The 16,625-nt window shown below is 38.2% G+C and overlaps 1 protein-coding gene across 6 annotated transcripts in view; it reads left to right on the forward strand.

The window, feature by feature from the left end:
* BCKDHB (branched chain keto acid dehydrogenase E1 subunit beta) overlaps window positions 1-16,625 on the forward strand; it is a 448,915-nt gene that overhangs the window by 30,310 nt on the left and 401,980 nt on the right. For 5 of the 6 annotated variants that reach the window (XR_007401257.1, XM_025444929.3, XM_049092277.1 and 2 more), the window contains exons 4-5: window positions 15,282-15,415; window positions 15,890-16,045. Coding sequence is in view for 5 of the 6 variants with exons in the window: in XM_025444929.3 (XP_025300714.1) it covers window positions 15,282-15,415; window positions 15,890-16,045 (290 nt within the window). In the remaining variant the exon portion in view is untranslated. The remainder of the gene's footprint in view (window positions 1-15,281; window positions 15,416-15,889; window positions 16,046-16,625) is intronic. The other variant, XM_035697764.2, reaches the window with a different exon arrangement.

Here is a 16,625-nt window from a genome sequence, read left to right on the forward strand (position 1 = left end):
GCTTATTTTGCCCCTGTTTTAGTTATGTATAAAATTCATCTTCCTCTCTCCTGTGATGCCCATAATAGTGACACAGAAATTGGTTGAGTGAATGGAAGAATGGGAAGCCAGTTGTCATGACTTGGTACAAACTTGATACAAATAAAGTGGTGATTCATCTAACTGACATATAAGAGTATTGTGTACCAGTAGATGACTTGCACTGGAATTTTCTAATCTGTTCTGAGTGAGGATTTAAGGGGACTTCTTCTAAGTACGATCTAGCAACTTTGTCATCTTCTTGTGTTGGAAGTCTTTTTTTTAACTTCCTAGTTTTTGGTTGCCCTGGATATTTCAGTAAGCTGAATACTATCCTTATTGCAAGATGTCCCTTTTCTGTTATGCTGTTATGGCAAGCTTGGTAAGCATTACTGGGATGACGTGTGTGTGTATGTGTATATACACGAATTCACACATTTTACCTGAGATTAATATGGTGGCCAACTCTCCCCCCGCCGCCCCCCCACACAAGAGATATTAGTTGGATGAACTAATATCGGAGTCAGTAGCCTGATTGATAATCTGAACCAGTTATTATCTGCCTTTTGATAAATCCCATTGATGTTTTCTGATTCTGCTTTCATTTACTCATTGGAGTGTGAATTAGAAAAGTGTGGCCTATTAAGTAATTGGATTATAGAAGTGATGTAGGATTTGTTGGTTATAATCCATTTTACAGGAAGAAACATCTAGAACTACCATAAGGAATTGTAATGCTATAAATTATAAAAATTATAAAACAGTTCAGATTTAGAGTAGAATGATATAATTGAATTTTTAAAACTAGGGGCACTTGGGTGGCTCAGTGGCTGAGTCTTTTGGCTCAGGTCGTGATCCCGAGGTCCTGGGATTGAGTCCTTCCTTGGGCTCTGTGTGGGGAACCTGCTTCTCCTTCTGCCTGCATGTCTGCCTCTCTCTCTGTCTCTCATGAATAAATAAACAAAAACAACTTTTTTTTTTTGGCTGAGCATCAATCATTTGGGACCTTTAAACTGTGTTACTTTGGTGACCATACTAAGGATCATAATTATGATATCTGTGTTTAATTCTGCCTGTATATGTACACTGAATTAGCTTTCTATAACAGTGAGACTCACAGATATTTTTAAAAGAGCTGATAGCGAATATTTATTTTCTGGTTTAAACTAGTTCTTGATTCTCTTGAGCTTTATTTTATTAATAGCTCTTGAATTTGGACTTAGAATTGGTTTAATGTCAACTTTCTCCTGTTTACAAAGGGGAAAGCTCATTTATTTTTCATGCTTCTTTGTCATGTTGTTCCCTTTGCTTCCGAGAAAAGGGCACCAGCCTATTTAGATAGGGAAGTTTAGGCTATTTATAAAGCGAGGCAGGTTAATTGAAATTGACAGCTTGGTAATGTCCTTCTTGGTGAATGACGCACATGGGTTTTAGATGATGTTGGCATAGTGTTTTCACTTATAGTCAGGAATCAGCTGGAGGAATTTGTGGGCTTTGAGCTTCAGTGTTGACGTAGGTACTGGGGACAGATATGTTTTAGGAAACATCTCATTTCCATATAAATGAAGGAAGACTAAAAAAAATTTAGATGGCTTGCTCTTAAATTCCAGCTGTTATCACAAGGATGACGAAAATATTTCTTTTGATTTTCTGGAAAAACAGTTTTGGTTGTATTCAAGTAAAGTGAAATTATTACGGGTTTATTCAGAAATGCTTCTTGTATTCATTTTTGGGGAATCTTTTTTTTTTTCCAACATCAGCTATGTGTACATATGTTTGAAAAATTATATTTTTTGTGTGCATTTTATTAAACTTCAGATTTAATCTCTTAAATTTAGATAGCTTCACTTAAATTTGTAGTCATGTCAATAACTTAGTCAATTTGATTTTAATAAAAAGTAGAGGAGCTGCAGTGTTATCTTTCTTACATGATGAAACTGGGTTTTGGGTTTTTGTTGTTTTTAGACTCAGAATATCAGTTTGGCAGAAATGGGTTTTTGTGGGTTTTCTTTCCAGGTGTCACTTAAAGGAGAGTCTAATGTGAGCCTAAATTGTGTAATAGTCATATTTCCTAGAACCCAAACATTCAGATTACATTTATTTAAATTCAGTTTCATTGAAGATAAGATGATTTCATAAGTGGGAATTTTATCTTCTGAAATCACATTGATCATGCTCAGAAACAAAACTTAGTTTATATGCAAGTCTCAAAACACCAGTGGTTGATTTATTACTAGTTTAATAATACATCTTTGGTGGGCCCATTGCCCTTGTGAAAGCCAGCACTGGGTAGTTCCTGAAGACATGTGGGGCTCTGAGAATGCCGAGTTGGTTCTGTGCTGCTGTGGTTATGCTGTTACCTGTGTGGATTGTCATGTCCTAGGGTCATACTCAGATGTACAGTGAAAGCACACAGCACTTAGTTCAGGTACCCAGACATTGGTTTGCTCAGGTATGCTTGAAGGGAGTAGTGTAGGAGCCAGTGCTTCCAAGGGGATGCTTGTTTAAATAGGACCGTGCCTACTGGGATCAACTGGCCCTTATTTCCAAATGGTACATTGGAAGGCTTTGGGCTCCCTTGGATTAATCCTTGGCCTGTAGTTGTCTCCAGGCCTCTGCAGATGCATAGCAACAGCAGCAGCATTCATTCCTCAATTGCTTTTGAGTGGCTTTTGATCCTCACTCTTTATTCTCACCTCTAGGTTATTTCTTGCAGGTTAACAGAGGCCAGGCCTCTGTTGATAGCTCTGCTCTGCTCAGTGCTGACCCTTAACATCTTTGGATGAAGGTACATGCAGGCCTCCTGTACCTATCCCTGATTGCATCTTATTTTTATGTTATTTCCTTGTATCATAGTTATTTCTCTTTGACTTATGTCCTTACCACATAAGGTTTTTGAGTGTTTAAACAGTTATAGTTGTTTAAATGATATCTCATTATCCCTGCATTTGTAGCATCTGACTACAGTGCCTCGTATATGATCAAGCACATATTTTGTGGAAATACTGCATTAGGTAGAAACAAATCCTATCAAGGTGTTTTTTTTCTTTTTTTTTGTGGGGTCAGAATTAAAGCCTCTGATGGTGGTGTTAAAGGATTTGGGAGGCTGTGGTGTTCTCCCTTCCTACCCCTGTCCAATAAGCCTAGGAGGGCATACTGGAGATATCATACTCTCTTATTCTTCCTCAGTTTGGTCCATCTCTTAGGATACAACTGATTCATTAAAGATCTTATCTAAATGGTGGCACTGGGCACTTTGTTCATCTTAAAATTTATTCTGATGTTCCCTATTTCTAGTAGTCTCTAATCTGGTAATTGCTAATAGTAATTGAATTTCTTTGCAAACAAAAGAAGATCCAATTTTCAAGTACCAAAGTCATTTTTACTTTTCCCTTTAAGATTTCTTTGTTTTTCATTAAAAAGCAAAAATCTCTTTAAAGTTGATGCATGCCTTCAGGAGCATAGCAAGCAGGAAATGTTGAATGCAATTAAAATTTTTTTAAAAAGTAACTCTTATCATAATTAAGATCATTTGAACAATGTAGTTGATACAGTCAGTTGGATATGTGGTTGAATTTGAACTGATATGAGGACTTTCTCTAATATTTCCGTGGTATGTATTTAATTCTTCCCTTCCCCCTTCCCCCTTTTCTCTAAGAATGGAGAGTGTAAGAATGACCTGACGCTTTATTTAACATCTTAGTTTTGTGCACAGTTTGGAGATTTTATACCATTTCTAGATAGAAGCATGTATATATGTATACAGAGTAATAGTGCTATCTTGCTATGCAATTACTGACTCAAAGTTTGGAGCAGCCCTTTTAAAAGGTCTTAAATTCTCAGTTGTTTTCTTGATAATTTTTAAATTGCTGTTTTCTCTTGAAGGTGTTTTTTCTTTTACTTCATTGTTAGAAATTGGGTCAATGTAACGTAAGGTTTAACCCAGCTCTCTTACTTGCTTTAGCATTTTGGAGAAACATTGGAGGGAATTTTAGGAATTGCCCGTAAAGACTTACTGCTTTCAGATGAAATATTCAGGACTATTTTGCATCTGTGGCTGTCATGTCAGATAATTAAGGTCTAATTTCATATATTTTAGCATTTGAGTTGAGTAGTGGAGCCAATTTAGGAAAGACATTTCTCTAACAGAATGGCGTGAGCCTTTGAGTACCAAGGCTGCCAGTTCCTGACTGTTGTTGTCCTTGGGCAAATCACATAAATCAAGGCTCAGTTTTCTTATTTGAAGAATGTGGGGCTGGGGGGCAGATATTAAAAAACAAACAAACAAACAAAAAAACAAAACCTTTGGTTACCAGTGATGGTTTTAAGCAATTGCCACACTTGTCATGTGTAATTTATTTTAAAAATACTTTTTCAATTTATTTTCAAGTAGTTTTTTTTTTTTTTTCTAAAATTGAACAGTAGAGTTAATTATTTGCTCTTTTCCTAGAATATTGTTTTTCTAGCTGCTGTTAGCTAACTATGTGTCTGTGGATATTCTGGGAGTTTTCCTATTTTCAGTGAGATTTAACATTTGAGGGGGTTTAATATCAGTGATAATCATTTAAAAAAAACAGGTTTTGGGTCATCCAGACACCTGCCATATAACCAAGTGTTTAAGGGTTAGCTACTTCACAGTGTCTGAAGTGTATGAAGCTTTCACTTGAGATTCAAATAATACACAGTGATAGGAGCATCCCTGCATGCCATCCCTGAAGGATCCAGATTATCCTGTGTTACAGCAACAGTGTAGTGATAATATAATCAAGTTACAGTCAGAAAAATTTCACAGATTGCATTTCTTAATATAGCACCTTTCAACAGTTCTCTAGCAATAAGTTTATCAGTAATTACATACTGAAGAACTTTCTTAACCTGCTTCCAGCAATAATTGAATAGCTACACATTTAATGCAGATTTTGATATGGTTGTGATACCAGCTTTATCTTGAAGCAACTTTCTTAAAATTATCATTCAAGGAACACTTGTGGGTGATTTTATTTAGTAAGTCTGATTATCCTCACCTAGTAAAGAAAGCCACAAGATCATAACTATTTTATAGGGTGAATTTAAGTGAAAATGCATTTTTCTCCCATTATAATGATTAAATTAAAAAAGGAACCTAAAGTTCCATTGGTGCTCTCTCATTTTAGCAGGAAACCATGGTTTGTTACACTGTATTTTTGCTGTTAATCTTGACTTAATTGGGTATGTAGTTATTTTTGTATGTATGAATTTGTTTTACCTTTGTCTTATCAGGGCAATAAATACTAAGTTTAATTTTGTATGTATGAAGATAATTAAGATTGAAGTTGACATTAGGAGTACAAGAGAATATTTTTCTTCTAACCAAGTTGTCCATCTAGTAGTGGTTTGAGCAACCTTGGTCTAGGATATTGATCATTATTGTATCATAGTCATTGTGGCTCACCTTCAACCACATGTCCCCTCTGTCAGTCTCGGTGAGTTGCTTAGAATCAACTCTTCCTTTTCTGTCATTTCTAAAACTGATTTCTCTAAGACATGGCCACCTAAAATATAGTATGAAGTGAATAAGCTATTAATTTTTTTGTGTGGATAATTGGATTTTCAAGATATTATGATCCATCTAATTTTGTAATTTCCCCTGATTTGAGGTATCATTTTGAGTATTATTTTGATTACTTTTCTTAAAAAAAGATTTTATTTATTTATTCATGAGAGACAGAGAGAGAGAGAGAAGAGAGAGAGAGAGATATTGAGATTGGCAGAGACCCAGGCAGAGGGAGAAGTGGGCTCCATGCAAAAAGCCCGATATGGGACTGGATCCCAGATCCTGGGATCCCGCCCTGAGCCAAAGGCAGATCCCCAACCACTGAGCCAGCCAGGCATCCCTTGATTACTTTTTCATTCAGCTATCCACTTAACAAATATTTTTTAAATGTTACTCTGTGCTAGGTACAAGGGATAATGGAACATAATTCTCATTTTTATGCATTTTCCTACTATAAAAAAATTTCATGAATATGTTGCTTAGTACATGTCAATTTCAGATGGACTTACTCTTTTTGCCTTGTCATATCTATATGCCTTGAGTACTTGTGGAACATTACCACATCCTGATTACCATGTACTAAAATGCCTTTTCAGCCCAAGATGATGGGTCTTTTAAGCCTGTTCATTCAAGTAATGCTATTGAATGACTATTAAATTCAAGAACTTGTGCTAGATAATATTGAGGGTCCAAAGATGAATGAAACATTCTGTATTCTCAGGAAAGAAGCTTACAAATTTTAATCTAGTCATTGAATCTTTGCAACTGATTGTTGGATCTGTGGATATTTTTGGATCTGTACCCAAAATTGTAGACTTCTTGATTACAGAGTGACGTTTGCATTTTATCCCTCCATCTGTTCATTCAGTAAACGTTTATTAGCATATGGATTTGCTCCTGGTTGACTTTTATCTTTAATTTTCCTCTCACCCATGTTAATGACCCAGAAACTCTTTGCCAAAGGTTTTCTGAGAAGTAGAGGAGGAATCTATAGGACAAGACTCACAAACAGCCCTTTCTATTCATTGTTGCCCAGAGGCATTTGAAGAATGTTTTAAGGTAGTTGTAAATACAGGTAAAATACTTCTAACTCTGGAAACCTTAGGATCTGGAGTCTTCTGTAACCATAAATAGAGTGCTGCTTTCAAGTAAAAGCAAGATTGGGTAGAGAGAAATGTCTAGAAGTGATATAGGTCCGAGGACCACCTTGGCCAACCCTGTGGGATCTCTGGAGTCATAATAATAACCCTTTGGGTTGTCCTTAATTGAACTGAAATTACCAGACTGTTATAGTCTCACACTGATCAGTCTTTGGATAGTGCCTTTGAAAGTTATGGGTTTTTTGAGTTAGAAAGTTTGTTATAGTTGATATAGTTCCTAAAAGGGCTGACTACTGATGCCCACAGCATTCTCAGCAAGCAGGGCAACAAGTTCTTCACACATGGGGTCTGGGGTGCAGACATTACAGTGTCCACTATAGGCAGTAAACTGTGATCATTACCATGATGGTAAAATGGCATATTCAATTCACTTTGTAATTTTCTAGCTCTCAAACAGGAATATCCTAATTTAGGATGCTAATATATGGTAGATTAGTTATGGCTAAGGTGGACATTTGGCTTTATATTTTCTTTATTGCTTTTTATCTAGGTGTTAATATTACTTAACCCTAATAATGGCTATATGTCTTGGTTTATTCAGAACAACCCTGTTTTCCTGAGTCTGTACTGTTTAGGCCTGTTGAGATCAATTAACATCTATTTAATTATTTTTAGTATCCTTAACACTCCCAGACATTTCCATTTGGAAGGTAAATTGTACAGCCATTCTACCTAGTATTTCTATTTTTTTTTTTAAAGATTTTATTTATTTACTCATTAGAGACAGAGAAAGAGAGAGGCAGAGACCACAGGCAGAGGGAGAAGGAGGCTCTATGCAGGGAGCCCGACTTGGGACTTGATCCTGGGTCTCCAGGATCACGCCCTGGGCTGAAGGCGGTGCTAAACCGCTGAGCCACCTGTGCTGCCCTAGTATTTCTATTTTTAAAATTTGTTTGCATGTTTATTCTCTAAATGTCTTTCTAGTGAATGGAATACTATATTTACTTTTCTACTTATTTTAAGAGGTAGAAGTGATCCTCTGGATTAACTTTATTTTTGCTTTACTTGACCCTGAAACAAATGCCTTTCATCTTTATCAAATCCTTTGTCAGCAAACTTTAAAATGTTAAATCACGATATATTCCAGAAAGCCTGTGACTGAATTTATTGCGATGTATTATCCACCCCCGTGAAAATTGTATCTATAATGGCTTTTCCCTTGGTGTATTTTATAGCTTAGTCATGAATCTTTCATCTCCTTATTTGCCCTTCTGGTCAGGGACTCAGAGGTGTTTCCCTGATAGAGTTGATCTCTTCTGGAAGGATATACTGACCTGTTCAGATTTGTGTCCTAAGGAAATATGTGTTGCTTTGAAATGGGAAGTTTTTTTTTTTTTTTAAGGTTTTATTTATTCATAAGAGACAGAGGGAGAGAGAGAAAGGCAGAGACACAGACAGAGGGAGAAGCAGGCTCCATGCAGGGAGCCTGGTGCAGGACTTGATCCTGGGACACCAGGATCACGCCCTGGGCTGAAGGCAGATACCCAACTGCTGAGCCATCAGGCGTCCTGAGATGGGCGGTTTTAAATCTGCCTTTCCAGAAATTTTATGGGAATAAGAAATTTAATTTTACCCAAGGTAGATTTAATAACTTGCAGAACCACTGTGTTCAAAAGGAAAGCTAATTTAAAACTAGTTATGGGTTTCAAAGAATGTCTGGGCACTGAGCAAATGGAGGTACTCACTAACTTTCATAATCTACCAGGAGATAATTGGTTGACACCTTACCCCTTGGCTGCTGCTTCTTTTTCCTAATTGTTTCTTTGCACTCTTACTGTTTCTGGGCGAGTTGTCACCTAAATGTTGTGGTGGGGAGAAGGGTTCACTGGTGGACTCAGTTGTGTTCATCTGTGACCCTTTGGCTAGAAAAGCCAACTGCTGGTTTTCTTTTGATATTCAGCATTACATGGTAGAGGGTATCTTTAATGTCTTTAGTGTGCTGCCAGTCATGTAAAGCTTCTTAATCATGTTTGTTTTCCAGAACAAGAAAACTGTTAAGAAGGTGGTATGACTCTATACCTGATTTTTGTCAACAAATGGGACACTAACACGTCAGTTATTTAAATAATCAAACACCTGGCATTCTACATGTGCTTGCATGGACTTGAGATTATGGAGTCCTACAAAGAGATAACCTAAAATTTAAGCACAGGTAGCAAAATTCAAGAAGATGGCATGTTGTATGAAAGTCTTTTCTTCGGGGGATCCCTGGGTGGCACAGCGGTTTGGCACTTGCCTTTGGCCCAGGGTGCGATCCTGGAGACCCGGGATCGAGTCCCACGTCGGGCTCCTGGTGCATGGAGCCTGCTTCTCCCTCTGCCTATGTCTCTGCCTCTCTCTCTCTCTGTGTGTGACTATCATAAATAAATTAAAAAAAAAAAAAAAGTCTTTTCTTCTAAGTACCTGTAATATCAATAGCAGTAAGTTTATCTGAAATGTTAACTTAATTTTACTCTGTTACAAGGTTTAGAAAGTAGTAATTTGTATAGTATATACTTTTTTCTGACCTAGTCCAAGCTTGAGCATTGAAGAGCTATTTCAGGGTAGACATAGTTTTTTTTTTTTTTTCTTTTTTATGAAATCAAAGCACCTGGCCACTTTAACATTCACTGAGTTTAATTTATAGCTTTGATGAAGCTGCCTCCTCCTTGCGACTTTCCTTGAGCTTCAGTTTGTGTCATTAGACTGACTTTGAAAGTTAGGAATTGCAACTGATCTTAGATTTTATTTATCATTTGGATGAATGTTGTAAATGGTCATGTGTTTCATGACTGTTCTATGTACCACCTGACCTAAATCATGTGGTCTGTGTGAGATTATTATATAATCCCATAATACTACTTAATAGGAGTGAATTTGAGAAATTTGGTTCTAACTATCGAAAAGCTGATTGTAGTCCCCTCAGAAAGTAAAGAAAGACTGGATTTCTGAATCAAAAGAAACTAGCTTCCATTATTTAATTTTTCCTTTGAAAATAAATGTTTATTGAGTACTATCAATAATAATTCAGTAAATTACTCCATCCATTCACATCAGGCCACTCTTCATTCCAGCGTGGCTCACTGTCTGCCTCCCCAGTACTCCTGTCAATAGCCACAGGGGTGGCGTTCTCACTGTTTCATTTTTGTCTCTCTAGTGATCCTGTCCTCCATCCTACCTCAGCTTCTCACTCTAACCATCCTATCCCGGATGTTATTATCAGTAGTAACTGCAGTCCCTCCCAAATCTCAAGTTAAAGCATCCCAACTCTGACTTCCACCTGGAACCTCTAGTTCACTACTTCTGGTTCCTCCAATCCAACAACATTTTGACCATACTGATTCTGAAAAGTCCTGAATTATACCACCCTGTCACCGTATCTCACTTTCCTGATGACCTTTTCCCCCACTTTTTTACCCAGTTTAAATTCTGTGTCATTATTTGCTTGGGAAAATCCAGTCTCTGCTAAATCCATCCTCTAAACCTGCAATCTTAAGCAGAATGTTGCCAGAGAAAAAGTCATCTTGTCACTTTTAGTCTAAGACTAGTAATCTGAGGGGGCCACTCGTGCCTCCCACCATCCTGCTGTCTGGTCATGGTCCCCTTGACTCCTCCATTTTCCCAGATGACTATGTCATACTCTCCTCAACACTGCCACCCCCCATCCTTTTTACCAATAATCTAGTTTCATATTTTGCCAAGAGGATAGGTGCAGCGAAGAGAGAACTTTGACAAGCTTTCACTGCTGCACCTGCTCACATGCCCTGTCAGGGTGCCTAAATGCTTTCTTCCTGTGCTCTGACTCCTGTCAATCCCTCCACACTAAACCCTTTCCTTCCCATCAAAGACATAGCTCTGGTTCTTCCGCCTCTCCAGTTCATTAATTTTCTCAATCATTTCTTCCTTTCTTACTGACCATTTTTATCAGTCTGCAGATGTTTTTTTATTTCTGGTCTTACAAAATTCCCTTTATGGATCTCCTATTTTTATCCAGCAGTTGTTGCTCCTTTTTTCTCCTTTGCAGCAAAATATCTCCAAATAATTGTTGTTGCTCATTGTCTCCGATCTTTCTTCCCCTGCTCCCTCTTGACCTCCGCTTTTATTCGCTGCTCCTTCCCTCCTATTTTGCTGATACTGCTTATGTCAAGATCACCAGTTATACAGTTTGCAGCCTTCCTCTCACTTGGAATTGGCAGCATACAGCAAAAGTGATTACTCTAACCTCCTAGAAGAGGCTTCCAGGCCAGCACATTCTCTTACTTTTTCTCCAAACTCTGGCTTTTTTTTTTTTTCCCCCAACTTTGCTGATTATATTTGTTCTCACTGCTTGTCTTTTTTTTTTTTTTTTTTTTTTTACCGCTTGTCCTTTTAACATTGAATCTTTCCTCTATGCACTCACTTAAATTTGCTTGGCAATTGCATCCAGACCCTTTTTTTTGGGGGGGGGGGGGGGGGGTCTTGATGCTGAAGACTTTCAACTCCTATACCTAACAGTCTATTTCCAAGCTTTGCCTTCATATCTGAAGGCCTCTCAACTATAACATCTCCACAACTGAACTCCTAGTATCTCATCCCAACATGCTTCATGGTTTGCCCTTCCTTAGTTAAGGGCAACTCTCTCCTTTCAGATTGCGTGGCCCAAAAGCCTTTGAGTCATCTTTGGCATTTTTCTCTGATTCATACTCTGTATCCGTTTCATCAGCACATCCTTTTGCTTCTATCTTTAGACTCTATCCAGAGCCTCACAACTTTTCTGCAAGTAGGAGCCCTCATCTCTTACTGGTATTGTAGTATCCTGTAATCAGACTTGCTATGTCCCTTTCGTCTGGTTAGAGACTGTTCAGCAAATACCAGCTAGAGAGATGGAATGCAGTTGAAAAGATGGTGTGATTTTGCTCAATGGCTGCCTGTCTCCCTCACCTACTTGTTCACTTATTCATTGTCATAGTAGAAAGAGCGTTGACGGTGACTTACAAGGCCCTCCTTGCCTGATCTGTGCCACTGCCCAATCCCAATGTCAACTCTTCCAGCTTCATTTCTTATTCTTACTCCAGACCAGGCACTCTGGGCTTCTTACTTTTCCTCTGCTGTAATAAAAAATGCATATACCCAGGACCTTTGCACCTGCTGATCTCTCTGCCCAGAACATCTGTTCCCTCAGATATATGTGCAGTGTACTTTCTTACTTCTTTCAACTCTTTCTGTATATGTCACCTCTCACTGGGGTCTTCCTGGCCCTCCTATTTTAAATCACAGTAGCTCTACTTCCCACTTCTAATTACCTATTTCCTGCTTTAATATTCTCCATAACATGTCATCATCTAATACACTGTATATTTTACTCATTTATTTTGTTTTTGTCTCTTTCCTCTGACTACAATGTAAGTTACTCATGGATAGGATTGCTTTATTTGCTTATTCTTTGCATCTAGAATATGGTTCATACAATATTAAGCACTTTATAAATGTTCAAATAAGTGTATGAATTATTTTAATCTTTTTAGTATCACGATACTTTTGTTACAGACAAGGAATTGAGCCTTACAAAGGCTTGTATTTGTGGAGATAGCACTGAGCACCACATCTGTCTTGGCTCATGGTGCAATCACTGTTTGTGTATGAACTTTATATTGGGTTAATTGCATTATGACGTAGAGGAAGTCCTCATTATTGTGCATTTTACGTGTGTCCTTACCCTCAATTGTTACCTTTTGGGAGAAAATAGATTTTTAACCTATAGTTCATGGCATTGCAGCTTGTTGGAGAGAGTTGTTAAATTAGGCTGATTCCTCAGACCAAATGTGTACTTGAGTAACAGTTCTGAGAAACTCGAGTTTGCTGCCTTCTAGCATCAGAAAAGGCTGTATTTACTGAGATGAAAAATACCTGAGTCTAGGGAACTTGAAGTGACAGGGAATAAATAAGAACAGGGCTCCTGTGGTTAAGGTGGCTCAGGTATTCCAAGGATGTGGATTCCACCAAAGGCAGCAGGAATCTTTTTTTTTTTTTTTTTTTTTTTTTCATTTTTTGCTCATGAATTGTTCTTAGTTCAATGGAGTTGTAGATTTTCAGAAATTATCAAGCTGATCTCAGTCAAATAGGGAACTGATGAGTGATAGAGGTCACAATTTCAGAAGGTAGTCGCAGATGGTGCTGAGTATGAATCATGCTTTTAAGTTTTTTGCAGCTGCTTTTAGAGTGCATTCTACAGGATGTGTCTGGCTGGCGTTTCCCCAGCACCTGTCCTATTTGCGGTTCATATTCAAAAGGAATGATTGAGCTGAGAGTGGATGCTGTGCTCCAAGAAGAACTGGTATCCCTCGATCACGGAAGTGAAATATGAATCCCTGAATCTGTCTGCACACTTTTTGTTACCTTGCCAGACTGTGGTCATTATTTATGTCTATCCAGCTCCCTAAAATTAGGAGTTTTCATGAAATGCTGATATTGGCTGAGAGGTGGTGAAATTTGAAATGAGAATTGAACACTAGTAACATGTACCTTGTGGTTTCAATGGAAAGCCTGAAGTGTTTATCAAGCTCTTTTAATTTGAAGAGTCTCAGACTCCAAATTCCATCTTTTCCTTAGTGGGTAGAGCAGAAATCCTTGCTCAGCATTTTGGGCTCGAGCTGTTCTCTGCTGGGCTCTTGGAGTCTCCTGCAGCCATAGAGGTCAGCCAAAGATTTGAACAGAGTATATGCACAGACTTTGGGGTGCCCCGATGTAGTTTGGAATATAGGTGAGGTTTGGTGGGGTGATGTCTGGGGCTGACCACCAAGAAAGAATTCTTGAGATCTTTTTGGTGCAAAATGGTGGTTTTATTAAACACAGGGACAGGATCTATGGGCAGGAAGAGCTGCTGCCCTGGGGTTGTGAGGGGTGGCTGATTATATACTTGGGAGTTAGGGGAGGTAAGGGAAAGGGAGGTTTTCAAAAGAATGTTTGTATGCCAAAGATGACCTACAAGATATCAGAGATCTTGCCATTGCCAAGTTAAGGTGGTTTTTCCCTCTAGTAAAGCATTGATATTAAGATAGATGGGAGTTTCCTTCTGGAAGTTAGGTTGTTAAGAATGCTTTTTCTTGTAAATCACTAAGACATTTTTTTAACTAAGGGAGACTCCTGTCTCTAGGACTATAATCTCTATGCATTATTATTATTATTTTTTACAAGATTTTATTTATTCATGAGAGAGAGAGAAAGGCAGAGACACAGGCAGAGGGAGAAGCAGGCTCCATGCTGGGAGCCCGACGTGGGACTTGATCCTGGGACTCCAGGATTGCGTGCTGGGCCAAAGGCAGGCGCTAAACCACTGAGCTACCCAGGGATCCCCGGTAATGTTCTTCTTTTAGGGATTTGCTCTCTCCATATCCAGCCACTGGCAGCTCTGAACCCCATTCTCTCATACCTGAGCTAATAAAGACTGAGTCTGTCCTGTCTGAATCCTAGCAGTCCTTGTCTCAGAGATTGGAGAGTCCCCTCAGGGGACAAGCTCTGAAAATGTTATACTTAACCACTGTTCTTCCTTCTTTCAAGGGTCGCCCTCTTGGATTTAGGTGTGCTTTTTGGCTCTCCAGTGCCTTTAATTAAGTAGTTCTTTGTTCTATTTTGTCCAGAGTTAATATATGTGGGGAGGTTAGTCTGAAAAAAGCTGTTCATCAGTAAATTTGTAAACCTCAGTAAGTTGATACATAGTTTTCATTGTCATTCAGTTCGGAATACTTTATAATTTCCTTATGATTTCTTCTTTGAGCCGTGGATACTTAGACATATTTAAATTTTTTTTCTAAGATAGGATTTTCTAATTCTCTGTTAGTGACTTCTAGCTTAATTCCATCATGGTCAGGGAATACACCCTGTTAAGATTTTAATCTGTCAAAATATGTGGACATTGGATGTATAGCCCAGTCTGTAGTCAGTGAGTGTCAGTGTTCTGCTTACTTGAAAAGGGTTTGTATTCTTGGCTGTTGGGTGCAGTGTCCTGCGTGTGTCAGCTAGGTCGTATTTGCTAATCCTATTGCAATCTTCTCTACTCCTACCTTTGTATCTTGGTATGCTTTTTTCTGTTACTGAGATTGGTATATTAATATCTTCCACCATATTGGAAATATATTCATTTATCCTTTTAATTCTGTTAATTTTTCCTATTTATTTAGAGCCTGTGTTGTGCATGAGTGTAAATTTAGACTTATGTCCTCCTTTGATTTGCACCCCTTAAAACTATGAATTTTCTCTTTATCTCGGGTGATGCCTTTTCCTCTAAAGTCTACTTTGCTAATCCTGTGCTTGTTTTGGCTAGGGTTTTCATTGTTCGTTATCTTTCTTGTCTCAGTGTTTTCTTTTAAATAGTTGGGTTTTGCTTTCTTTTATCCTAGAATGACAACCTTTCTTTCAGTTGAAACACTGACTACTTCTAGTTAACATATTTGTTTTGTTTGCATTTAAACCAGCCATCATGCTAGTTTTCTATTCCCTTCACCTCTTCTATGCTTTTTTCTTCATCACCATTAATTCCCTGAATTTTCGGTTGTGTTGTGTGTTATTACCACACTCTCGTTTGTCATATTAAGATTATCTTAACCTTCTTTTAGGAAAAGATAGAGTTTTCAACACACCGTTGTGTGAACAAGGAATCGTTGGGTTTGGAATTGGGATTGCAGTCACTGGGGCTACCGCCATTGCAGAAATTCAGTTTGCAGATTATATTTTCCCTGCTTTTGATCAGGTAAGAAGGTTTCATTTTACTATAGTTCAACATGTCTTTCTTCTTCTTTTTTTTTTTTAAAGATTTAATTTATTTGAGAGAGAGTGAGTGAGCACAAGCAGGGGGAGGAGGGGCAGAGGGAGAGGGAGAAGCAGGTTTCCCACTGTGCAGAGAGCCTGATGTAGGGCACATCCCAGGATGCTGGGATCATGACCTGAGCCAAAGGCAGACACTTAGCCTAACCTACTGAGCCACCCAGGTGCCCCTATAACTGAATGTTTCTTAGTTTAAGTCCATGAGGTGTTGATATTTTGCCTCCATTGTCCCACCTCTTATCATGGAGATTTTTTTTTGGTCATCTTTGAGCTAATGCATTATGAGTTACTTTGTTATGGGCATATATTTAAAGATCTAATAAATGGTTAAGGAAATGGATGGAAATAAAGAACTCCTTGTGACCTGTCCTTCCCCACCCCCCCCCCCCCTGCCCCCCAGATTGTTAATGAAGCTGCCAAGTATCGCTATCGCTCTGGAGATCTTTTTAATTGTGGAAGCCTCACCATCCGGGCCCCTTGGGGCTGTGTGGGCCACGGGGCTCTTTATCATTCTCAGAGTCCTGAAGCTTTTTTTGCTCACTGCCCAGGAATCAAGGTATCCTCATTTATGTACTTTATTTGATCTGTGTTGGATATTTCCATTTTGGTTCATTCTGTTAACTAATAGGCTTATCCAGAGGAAAGCAAACAGGATTTATGGAATTTATGTGAACTTAATTGTTTATTTTTAGAGAGAGTATTTATTTTAGATCAGCTCTCCAGTTCCCAGGTTTACAGAATATTCTTGTTGAAGTAGCACTGGCTTAACCCTGACATTAATTTCACAGACTTCAGAGAATGAGACAGAGAACATAGTTGGTTTAACTTACCCCTATTTCAAAGATGTTTCTTTCTAATCCAGCTTTCTCATTTAACTGATTCTGGATTAATTTTAATAAACCTACTGTTTAGTACATATTTTACCTCAAAGTCAGAGGGTTAGGACTTTTGCTTCAGTTTAAAAGAAGCCTTTGTTATCCACATGTTTTCCAGTCCAGGTAAGGTAATACTTGATCAAACAATTTTGAAGCACCTCTCTTTTAAAGCCTTATATCTTTTTTAAAAAAATTTTTATTTATTTATGATAGTCACAGAGAGAGAGAGAGAGAGGCAGAGACACAGGCAGAGGGAGAAGC

This window comes from Canis lupus, chromosome 12 (genome assembly GCF_003254725.2).
Source record: "Canis lupus dingo isolate Sandy chromosome 12, ASM325472v2, whole genome shotgun sequence".
NCBI classification, from domain to species: Eukaryota; Metazoa; Chordata; class Mammalia; order Carnivora; family Canidae; genus Canis; species Canis lupus.